General features: G+C 42.9%; 1 protein-coding gene across 1 annotated transcript in view; it reads left to right on the plus strand.

Annotated features, from left to right (window-relative positions):
• Window positions 1-11951, plus strand: part of calcr (calcitonin receptor) — a 45543-nt gene extending 33592 nt beyond the window's left edge. The window contains exons 15-22 of the mRNA XM_084031929.1: window positions 602-693; window positions 2609-2735; window positions 5736-5889; window positions 6447-6507; window positions 6708-6774; window positions 6879-7097; window positions 7604-7645; window positions 10403-11951. Coding sequence (XP_083888055.1) covers window positions 602-693; window positions 2609-2735; window positions 5736-5889; window positions 6447-6507; window positions 6708-6774; window positions 6879-7097; window positions 7604-7645; window positions 10403-10624 — 984 coding nt within the window. The 3' untranslated portion in view covers window positions 10625-11951. The remainder of the gene's footprint in view (window positions 1-601; window positions 694-2608; window positions 2736-5735; window positions 5890-6446; window positions 6508-6707; window positions 6775-6878; window positions 7098-7603; window positions 7646-10402) is intronic.
• The last annotated feature ends 305 nt before the right edge of the window (window positions 11952-12256 follow it).

The raw sequence follows: 12256 nt of genomic DNA on the forward strand, positions 1-12256 counted from the left end.
GAAATCAGGGGCAGGAAACTTGTGGGAAGTAGAACATCTAGAATGTGAGCAGCGAAATAAAACAGGAAGCACAAGAACCCAAAAATGATAATGACAAGGGAGAGACAATCTGTCTTGTGTCCATCCAGCAAACCCGGGAGAACGATGCTGATCGATCTGAACTGCAAATCAGCCGCCCGCTCCATCTGTTACCACAGAAAGCTGATATTTGCTGACTCAGCCTCCCGCTTTCAAGAAACTTCTCAGAACAAACAGCCTCAGCAGTATGAACCCGAAGAGAAATAAGGCAAAAATAAACGGTGCTTAATTTCTGATAAGAGTGAGATGATGCCAACTTTAAGATCTTCATCCTTTCTAATGATCACATGAAGTGCAGTTTATATCCTTTGAGATTCTGCCACATTTCTCCCAAGCCTGTATGATGTCATTCTTCTGTCACCTACAGATTATCATTGTTTATTAAGAGTTGTGACCACCTTTAAGTAACGTTGACATCACAGAAAGCAAACTATTTGTGTCACATTTCTTCTCTATATTTACTTGTTTCCCTGCTAAGTAGTAATGCTCCACGTCTGTTTTTTTTTTTTTTTTTAATTAACAGTCGGCGTACATCCTGTTTTACATGGCAATCGTGGGTCACGCTTTATCCATAGCCTCCCTGCTCATCTCTCTGGCCATCTTCTTCTACTTCAGGTAATCGATTCAATTCCAATTCAGCTGCAGTTGCAGTTCCTACTGGTTTGATGTTGCAGATGGTAATGAATGATGGTGGAACCAGAATGAAAGCTGATCAGTAAGGGCAGTACTGTGGTGTCAGATTTTATAATATTATCAAAAGGGCTGATTGTTTATTCACACGTAGAGGTGCTAAGAGACAAGTAACATAATCTAAAAGTGTTTTAGGTTGAACTTGAAATTGAGGACACAAAGTCAGAAAATTGTTAGTGTTTGGCTTCTGTCCCAAATGAATGCAAACCTAAGTTCTGCAGCTGAGTCGACTCAACTGTTGCTAATTTCATGCCGAATTGCCTTCCTTGTGCTGCATGCTTATGTCATGGATATTTAGGATTCAAAACTGGAGAGCTGTGACCTCCATTGGCGGTTTGCTTTTATCACAAACGTGCACTCGAGCAGATTGCTCATTAGGGTCGTTCATCCCGATGAATTGCTTAATCCCGAAGGGGAAAAGTGTGCAATTAAAGAAGGAATTAAACTAAAATGCAACTAGATTTCAACATAACAATGTGGATGAAGCTGAGGGAGGTATAATATTCATGTACGTGTAATTTACTGAAGCCTGAGAACGCAGACTGCATTGTTGAAACTTTATGGTTTATCTTGAGGGAGGAAGGAACGTAATCAGCATTATTATTAATGATGCAATAAGGTTTAAAGTCCAACAGATATCTGTGGAGAAACCTCGGGGGGGAAATTTGACTTTATGATCTGTGACAATTTTTTGGAAAGCTGTCTTTGTTGGCCGTGTTGTTCATGAATGCTGTAGTTGTAAAATGTGATATGCTGAAGGATGTTGACCTCCTAAACACAGCTGTTGCCCAGAACAGACCTCATAGGAGACCGTCAGTGTGCTGCAAAGTTTTATACGCGTCCGTAAATCTAGCGGCCGTGTTTACGGCAGGTGCATTATTGCAAAACCCCATGACCCGCTGAGAGTCGAACCCTTAACTCAGCTACACCGAAACATCAGTGGGACATTCGCAATCCATCAGGATCAAAGTCCCGACAATTAAGATCTCAATAAAGCAACGCAGTTATTGGCTCAGAACAGCTTTTTAAAACTTTTTTTTCTCTTCTTGTGAGCCATGCCTTGAACTATTTATAGCCAAAACACTTTAAATTTTGGAGACTTATGTTGTATCATAAGATCCAGATGTGGAGCTTACGGTGGTATGCGTTGGTGTACAACGGCACTACTTTGTTATTTACAACGCTACGTCAACACTGTCAGGATCCTCAGATAAAAATACTCCCGCAGACGTGGTTGAACGGCGGGCCGAGCAACGCCGCCTCGAGGATCCAGCCTGTGTTTTCACATCCCTGTTTAGATAAAAACCCTTGTATACAAGCATTCAGCAGCTCCTGCGTTTCCTTTTATGTCTGGAGCTGAAGCGGCATTGTCGGAGATAACCACGGCCTCTGAATACGACAGTGAAAATGTGTAGTTGTATATGCTGTTTTCTCCCGGCTAGAGGAGATGTAGCGCTCACGCTGTTTTTCAGAGGAGTTTTTTATGGCTCAGCAGAGATAAAATTCTCCATGAGACTCCTTAAAACTCCTTAAGGACACAGTGATTGCTGTGCTGACATTAAATCACTATTTAACCAGTACCAACAATACATCTGATTGACGTGTAACGACTATTTTTCACTTTTTTCATTTAATATAATTGAACTCTAAGGTAATGATGCATTTCTAGCATCCCGGTGATTTTACCAACCACAAATAATTCTGAGATGAAAGATCCAAATAATTTGATATCAGATATTATTTTGATGTCAGAAAATGATTTATTCCCAATGTGTATATGGTATCTTCTAAATTCCTGGTATGTTGCAAAGTCTATGATGGCATCTCTCCTCTCTCACAGGAGTCTGAGCTGCCAAAGGATCACCCTGCACAAGAACCTGTTCTGCTCCTATGTGCTCAACTCAGCCCTCACCATCATCTCTCTGGTAGCAGTGGTCAATAACCCCGAAGTTGTGGGCAGAAACCCAGTGAGTACAGCTTCTGTCAAATATAATGTATAATATCTCACCACAAATCTTTCTTTTCTTAGAGTTCCTAGATCAGAAAACTTGATTCAACAAGACATTCAGATCCTTATATGTCAAATATCTCCACCCACGGCTTATACAAAGGTGCACCATATTTTTATTGCGAGTCAAATGCGTTCGATAATTAAAAACGCTAAAGATAAAAATGCAAGGAAGGCTTTTGATTAACTTTTTAAAATGAATTTGCTCATATAAGAACAGGTAATGCGAGGAGCTGCTCTATATTTAAAATTTTGTTCGGCAGAGTTTTAAGTTCAACCTCATTAGTTTTTAATCTCACCATGGCATATCTTGGCAGTTACACAGTCAACAGACAGCTTTTTCTCTCTTCCACATTCTCCTGTCAGGAGTTTTGGAGCCACGCTGAATGCATTATGTGAATTCTTTGAAACCCCCGGGTCTGCTTTGGTAGAGAGGATAAATCTGTCTCGTAGGAATGCCTCACTATCGGGGCCGAACATAAATTCATGTGCTACTTTTCTCGAACCACTCCTTTGTGGAAATAAAAATAAAGAAAACCTGTTGACTTGGTGCTTGCTGTTTCTTCAAAGTTGTTATTGCAATTTTTTTCTTCCAAAAATAATAACATTCTCTTTTATGTGGAATTGAATACAATGAAACACATTCAGTCTGTAGAAGTTTGCTGAATATCGCCTAAACTAACAACTTCAAAACTCAAAAGCCTTCATCCTTCGATTTATGTTAATGCAGAAACCTAAATTACAAAAAGAGAACTTGAGATGATCAAAGTTCCCAACAGAGACGGCAGATAGGATTGTAGAAGTTGGCTCGCGGTGCATACAATCCCATTAGACTTCCGCCAGCTTTCAGCATCTCTGGCCCGACAAAGTACTGGAAACATCCGAGAGACAACAGAGGCTTCAGCTCGGGGTTGAATCCGAGTCCTGCTGTTGTTCCTTTTCATGCATTCACCAGATCTGTCTGGCTCGTCCCGGCCGCTGTCTCCATTCACATCTCCTAACGTGTCCAAGAAGCAGCGAGGCAAACCAGCCGTCATCATCAATGTCAAGATATATATTTTTGTGCAGTGGCTCGCTTTCAAACCTTTTCCTCCTCGCAATTTATCAAACAGGTTTGTGTCAAATCTATTACTTTCCGACACAGTACTGTCAAGCTGTGCTAACTCGCTGCCGCGTGTCAAAACAAAAATTGGTCACCGCGGTCCCGCTTTCCGAGAAGGACGCAGATAAAGAAATCACAAGCGCCGCTGGTTGGGATTCACGCGCGTCTTTGGGGAAATTTACAGTTGCCAAAGTGAGACTTAGGAGGCCGTTTCCAGCCCTGGTGATTTAGGAAAGGTGGATTGTGGCGGAGATTTGCTCTCACAGAGAAGCTCTTTTAATTCTCTCTGGCGATGCGGAGTCTGCCAGCAGTGCGGGGGAGTGAATTCCCAAAGCTTATGTCAAACCAGGAAGGAGGCAGAAAACACGAGAAACACCTAATGATGTATAGCAGCTTGATTCCTAAACCAGAACAATGTCTGTAACTGTAGACGAGCCTCAGTTAGCCACGATGCAAAAACAGTTGTGGAGTAGAAATGTGGAGTTTAGATCGCCAGGTGTGTTTCGGCCGTTTTCACTATCCAAACACATTAATCTAATGCTAAAGCTAATGTGTAGCGTAGGCTAGGTTCAGCAGTCAACGACGGCATAAAACAGTCAATAACATATGTTTCAAAAAGTATAAATCAAATATCAATCAGGGTCCAGGAGTATATGGGACTGGTCGTTGACGGACAGACAGATGCACACGCACGCATGCACACACATGACCAAACACATCATCTCCTCCGGCTACACATGGCGGATATAATAAGTAAAAGTGAGTGACCTTATCTCCGCATGCTGGTTTGAGTCCGTGTCTGTTAAAGTGGAGATTCCCGGAGTGGAAACGGAAATGTAGGGAAGTGAGGAGACATGTGGTTTAAAGTTTAGAAGTGAATGACTGTTGTGTGTTCAGAGCTAAGAAGACCTCGGAGAGCAGCCGTTAATAGCGATGCCAGCATCTTTGAGTTATGCTACTGTGGCTGCACGCACGCTCTTTTAACACAAGACTACAACTCAGAAATATATATTGTGTATATAGACATTCATTTTATTGTTTGTGCGAAGGCTTCTTCTATTTATCTGTTTCAAGATGTCTTTTACAAGAGAGACCTGGGAGCAAATGTTCAAGATTACAACAAGATCATTTAGTCACGCAAAAGAAAACAACATACACAAACACACTAATTAAAACCATCGTTAAACAAATATCAGCAAGCATACGTTTCCTCAGAGGAAGACGAACTAACTTTCATCTTGTAGACTGTGGGAGTATGAGACTGACATCATAATGTGTCAAAATCATCTCTTTTAATGATGTTTTAATATCATACATTATTAGATATGTTGTCGTAATGCACGGTGCTGGATGCGTAATTGGAAATATGCACTTGCAGAACACGGCGTTAGCTTGTGCAACGTGAGAAAACAAAAATAGAGCACTCGGAATACAAAGTCACATCATTATTTTTTACCCCAGTTCACCTTCAGAGGGAGAAAAATGAATAAACATCCTCTTGATCTGCAGAACCAGCCTGTGTGTGCCGATACCCTCCTGTAATATTTAGTATGCCAGAAAAAGATTTATGTCCTTGTATGTCAAATGGAATATGCCAAAAATACCAGGATGTCCGACTGCATCCTACTGTGTTATACTACTGATTTATAACCAAGAGGGTCAAAGTTCAAGGGGCAATACTATGACACTACATACAACAATATGTATGTTGTAAGAGAAGCTGCACAATGTACGGTTTATGTGATCTGGAAAGCAGGGATCCTCAGATGTTTTCTTGTATCCTGCTGAGATGACGTGACGGAGAATCACCTCTCTGTAAAGACACATGAAACTGATCCCTGTTGGCTCTCTCTGCAGGTCGGCTGTAAGGTGCTGCATTTTTTCCACATGTACATGCTGGGCTGCAATTACTTCTGGATGCTGTGTGAAGGGATCTACCTGCACACGCTCATCGTGGTGGCCGTGTTTGCAGAGGAGCAGCATCTGCACTGGTACTACCTCCTGGGGTGGGGTGAGTCCCTCTGCATTTCATCACATCACACTGGCTTTTTTTTTAAATGTTATTTTGTTATATTGTTTTTGCCTGAACTCAATCACGGCTGAAAAACTCAATGAAACCAATTCAACGAGACAGGATTGACTCGTATATTTGGGCCTTTGACAGCTTTATTGGCCCTCCTGTCGCGTAGCGCTGTCCTGTTTTCACCTTGTTCAAAGGACTGATGGGTGTAGTCTGACAAACAAGTAGGCGATGGAACTAAATTGAAGGTCATCATTACAAATGGAAGAATAAACCTTGATGCCTGCGTTACACATTCATGTGTTTATGTCCAGAAGAAGTAAAAAGCAGGTCCAGGTCCAACCTCGAGTGGGTTTTTATAGACTGCAACCGTGTGTTGATGTTCGCCGCCTTTCCAAGAATTTGTGAAGGAATAATTTATTCGATGAGGAAGTCTAAGACCAGTAAACCAACCGGGCCAAGCTAACCGCGTCTTTTAACTGTTGCATAAATGATGAATGAATTTTCACTCTGCACCTCATATGGCCGCCGTCTCTTTCCCGTCCAAGGCTTTCCTCTAGTTCCTGCATCCATCCACGCCGTGGCAAGGAAAAAGTATTTTGACGACAAGTGAGTAATGTTCCAGAAACCTCTGCAAATAAACAGGAGATGTTTACATTCACGCTCGTCTGTGTGTGGCAGAGAGCACGAGCGTGCAGATCCCCACACGTGCATTTGTGTGTGTGTGTGTGTGTGTGTGTGTGTGTGTGTGTGTGTGTGTGTGTTTTGGGCGGTGGACAACACTGACTGATGTGTTTTTCCTTCTCTAGCTGTTGGATGAGCGTGGAAACCCATCTGCTCTATGCGGTCCACGGCCCTATAGTGGCTGCACTTCTTGTAAGTCTGCTAATCCGCCGCCAGAGAAACACACAGATCTCAGAATGAAAAATGAGTGGTTTGTTATATTTATTTCATAAAAAAATATTTTTTTCTTTCTGCAGGTGAATCTCTTCTTCTTACTAAATATTATAAGAGTGTTGGTGACCAAGTTGAGAGACACACACCGGGCAGAGTCCAACATGTACATGAAGGCAGTGAGGGCCACCTTGATCCTGGTGCCCCTGCTGGGAATACAATTTGTCATTTTCCCCTGGAGGCCAGAGAACCGCCTCGCCGGGGAGGTCTACGAGTACATCATGCACATACTCATGCACTACCAGGTAGGTGGCTGACAGCGAGGCGCTGCATTCATCACAATGCCTATTAAAAGAACCAAATACGAGCTCAGTTCAAAGGAGAGAGAAACAAAAAAATGGCCGCTTCAATTCTCTTGAGGTATTTTTCCACATGTGTGGAAAAATATCGGTATCAGAGCAGGAATGATCCTGAACGCGGCCCACGCTCATCAGCGCTGTCAGGCTCGAGATTTAGACTCGGGATTTTTTTCCGCACATAAAATCCTTGTTTTCTGCTTCATTGTTGTTGTGATTGATTGTCATGATTCACCGCTGGATTACCTTTTAAAGAACCAGCTAGATACTCTATTAAGTTGATTTAACTACCAGTTAGGCATTTAATCAAACAACAGGCAGGATGAAATTCCCAGGTGGACAGTCAGTTCATTCATTTATCGGTTAGTTGCTATCCCACCTCACTGCAAGAACGTTATTAAATTCCATTCCTGTATTTAACTAAAGCTAACTGTGTCTACTGGTTGCTTTTAAAGGGTCTACTGGTTGCAACGATATTCTGCTTCTTCAACGGAGAGGTAAGCACTCTTCATACTTACATATATTTGCAGTTTAAAGGAAGAGTTTGATGTTTGTGCGTTTATTTGCTTTTCCTTTTTGCCAAGAGTTGGACGAGAGGGTCGACACCGCCGTCTCTTGTTTGTAAGCGAAGTATAGGAGCCAGGAGACAGTTAAGCAAGCTTAGACATTTCTGCCAGCACCTCTAAAGCTCGCTAAGTGCTCTTCTTTAATTAGTGAGCTTTAGAAGTCCTGGTAGGTGCACTTTGTTGTCTTTGGATGGAGCTCGACTCGGAGTTCCCCCATGTTTCCAGTCTGCATGCTAAACTCAGCTAATGGTCTGCTGGCTCCAGCTTCATATTTAACAGGCAGACATGGGGTATAAATCCTGTCGTGTAACTCTCGGCAATAAAGCAAAAACATTCTTAATATGATGAGCTACTCCTTTAAGAAGATCCTAAAAAAAGTTTCGTGTTATGAAATATATGCCGTAGTTTTGATAGAGCGATTGCCCTTTTCATAAAGGTCAACCTGCAATGTCACTCTGGGAGCCGTTCAGCCGTGGAGCAATAAAACTGCTCATTGCTTATGACATTAAATATGAGACATCAGGCTCCATCAAGCAAAACATCTTCATATTTTGTTTTCCAGGTCAGATCTCTGGCGTCATTCCACCTTTTTGTCTGATAGCATATCAAGAAGTGACCCAACATCATTTTTGGCGTTGAATCGTAGCTTCACAGGCATGTTACGTCTGTCATTAGTCCAATCGTAACAGGCTATAAAGCATCGTGCTGCTTGTCTCCTCACAGGCCGGTCTAGTGCTGCGGCAGTAAAAGCTGAAGGGTCACGTCAGGTGAAGAGAAAGAGTTTAAAAATGACTGTGTGGTTTCCAAGCCCAGCTGGAAATCAACTCTCCCTTCAAGTCCTCCTGTCAGCCTTTTTGCATCTGTCAGCAGCTGTCTGACTGCGAGCATCCTCAACTCGGCTCAAACACTAACGAATGAGCTCCATTTCCATTAAAGCCCAGATTTGGGGTTTGTGGTCTCTAGACTCACCTGTGTGACAAAAACTCAACGTCCCTGCAACCAGCAATATATTCTGTTTAAATTAGACATTATTAGCAGAACTCCAAAATAGAATTCGTCCTGTGAAAAAGAGAATTAAAAAACAATATCTGTTAAAATAAAAACTTCAATTTCCTTCTACCACAGGGTTGTTTGGAGGTACATTTTTTTTTTTGCATGAGAAGAAAAAACAGGGCAGAGATGCCTAAACAGAAAGAGCAGCACATTTAAATATTTGGCATGAGGCGTCTGGAAGAGAGGAACTAGCAGCGGAGTCGAGCCTGGAAAGTAGGTCGGGAATTAGCTCAGACATAGACGCAGAATACATCAGCGTGCTGGTAAACAATGCAAACAATGTATGAAGTATCAACAGTGTGCGAGCATGTGTATAAAGGACAAGTCCTCTTTCAGGGTGATGTGGGGTCGACTAACACAAAAACAAGGGAACGCGAGGGTCTGCTTGCTTCACCCACATAATGACCAATTCAGCTCCCTTAATCAGGACACGGGTTTCTGGGGACGGTTTCAGTTCTGTTCTTTGATATAAAGGCCAAACTGCACAGACCTGCCTTGTTTCTTCAATGGCCCCATTGTGATGTCGGGTCAGTGAGACAAACAGCTTCCATGCTGTTTTTGGGACATCAAGCAAGACGCTCTACATGCGAGCTGTGAGCCCAAGCTGCTTCTTTTTTTGTCTCATTGTAACAATGCCTGTCATAATTCACATCATTAGATCGTTAATACAGCCGCAGTGATTACAGGAGGATTTGGCCGTTACAGAATAAAACGATTAACACTGCCGCAGGGTTTTTTTCTTCTTCTTAGGAACTCAAGACTCAAGTCTTTAATCAATCAGTCAAATTGTAGATTGCAACAAAAGTTAACAGGTTTTTGATAATCAACGATTCAGCTTCTAAAATGTGAAGGTTTGCTGCTTTTATTAAATTAATATCACTAGGAATTTAGTGCATTTGGGGTTTGGCTGTCAAAATTGTATTCACAAAACACGTTAATCCTAGAGCCAGCTAACTGAGAACCCCGAACCCGAATCCTAGTTTTCAATGTGGTTATACCAGGACTGGCTGACTGGCCTTCTCCAAGTCCACAAGACACATGTAGACTGGATGTAGACCCCTCCATCAGACCTGCAGGGAAAGAGCTGGTCCACTGTTCCAGGGGCAGAATCATAGCTCCTCCTGTATCTCTGAGTACATCACTTTCCTCGGCAGCCTGGAATAAACGTTCACAGGGAGGCCGAGCAGTGTGCTGCTCCGATAATTGTGATATATAATTACATGATTAAGCCTTTGGCACAAAGCTGAATACAAATTGCGAATTTCTTCGTTTTTTATAACACGACAATCTCGACACAACTTGGTCCACAACTCCAAGAAATGCCACTCCAGTGTTTACGCTTCCTAACTGGCGTCTGTGGAAATGATTGAAAGCCGAGCGATTCACATATGCTGCAGCGATTATGCTCGCGTCAGTTAAGATTGGCCGTCGGTTGGACTAATATTGTCACAAGATGGTGTTTACATGCAATGTGATTTGCATGGAAATGTGTCTGCTGGAATCATTTCGTGGCAGATGAGAGGAGCGGAACAAAGACGTTTGAATAATTATTTATAATATGTAACTTTGAGCATATCTCCAATGCTGCCCATGATCATAAAACATCTTTGACCCGTCTGCTTGTGTGCCGTTCAGGTGCAGGCGGCTCTAAAGAGACAGTGGATGCAGTATAAAACCCAGTGGGGTCAGAGACGGAAGGACCACTGCTCGATGCGCTCCACCTCCTACACGGCCACCTCCATCACCGAGGTGCCCGCCTTCATGTACCACCACGACTGTAACAGCGAACACTTGAACGGGCGCAGCGCTGAGGACTCCGAGCTGGTGGCGCTGAAGTCGGGAGAGGCGTACGCTTGAGCCGCTTGGGCCACGCCGGAGGACAAAGAGTGTAGTTGGTGGGAGGAGTGGAAGGAGAGCAACAAGACATGTTTACCTGCCATATCTCAGTGACTCGATCTCAGAGGCTGATGCTGGTCTGTTCGGCCCCGGGACGAGGATACGGGTCTGACAATAAAGAGCTGCTTGGGTTGGAAACGGTTCAGCTTGGAGGCTGACACTTCCTTTTACTTTACTTTGCTGTCGCCGCTGTTTCCTGAGAACCTCGATGTCAAGAACTCGTGGCACGAGGCGAGAGCTGCTTCTGACGCGTCCCACTTCCTAAAGCTGCTAAAACCGTACGAGGGAGGCGTGCGCCGCTGTGAAGACGGGAATAACTCTGGCTGCCATGAAGGTGCCGCTAAAATGTGACAGTGAGGATGATGTTTGTTGTGATTGACGCGAGGTGGAGCTGGATGGTGTTTCTGATGGTGTCAGGATGATGATTTTCAAAAGGTGGAGGAGAAGAAAACAGTCCTATTCTCACCTATACCAAAGGGTACTGTATGTTGGTCACAGCTATGAAAGGGGCGTACCATGTCCAGCTGAGCACAGGGGTGCCCTAAAGCTAAACACACACACACACACTCAAATAACCTGATCGTCTGTGCCATGATGGAGGTCAAACTTCAAAGACCCTCTGTAAGCTCTGGAATTGTGTACATAACGTATGTTCACCATGTTTCGTTCGTGTTTTAAGGATTTTATTTTGGTTTTCTATTAATGTTTTATGCTCGCCAACTCCTAGATATGTGCTAAGTGTGAGTCCCGTGATGCTGCACTGCCGACTGTCTTTGCAGTTGCCCTGTTTGTGCCGATGCTGAACATCACAGGGCTAAGAAGAAGCTAAATGTACACAAAGTATATGAATCAAATTTAGTTTGAGGTCGGACAGTTGTTTTGCTGCATATGAGTCACATCTGCCGTCAGCCGACGACAACAAGCCGTTTCTCTGCAGCAGAGTGGAAACTGCAGAGATTTTACTCACTATCATGCTGTGTCATTGTCACGATGCCTTTAATCCATTCTTGCCCCTCCCACTCCCTTTAAAAAAAAATGATATTCTATCACCGTGCACCGCATATTTATTCATGAATTTGGTCACATTTTGTATGAATATGCAGGGGAAAGACTCTCTAAAGACGATTGAGAAGATCAAGGTCATATCTTAAAGGCATATTCACATTTTGCAAACATGAATAATCGACTCTTTGTCCTAAATACGTTCATATTATGTCTTTGTCATAACTGTGCCATAGGAGTTTGCAGGAGGAGCGTTAACAGTGGATGTCGAGGTGCATTTTAGTGTGAGGACCATTAATGTGTACTCAAATATAAATCATTATCATACGGGGTTATAAAATCATATTAATCAAGTTATGAAAGTCAAGGGTGCAGCTCTTTACAAGCTGTGAAGTTTCAGTTAAGCCAACAGAAAATACAGTCAGTCTTATTTTGTAGCTTCACCTAACAATCCCCAGAATTCACAATGTTGGATAAAGCAGACGTGCGCAATATATTTCATTGATTTTTTTTCTTGCTAGCGAGGTATAAATAAGGAACAGAGAGAGAGACAATCAATGTGGGAGGATGACATCATCATGCTTTGATGGA

This window comes from Eutrigla gurnardus, assembly GCF_963514095.1.
Source record: "Eutrigla gurnardus genome assembly, chromosome: 17".
NCBI lineage: Eukaryota > Metazoa > Chordata > Actinopteri > Perciformes > Triglidae > Eutrigla > Eutrigla gurnardus.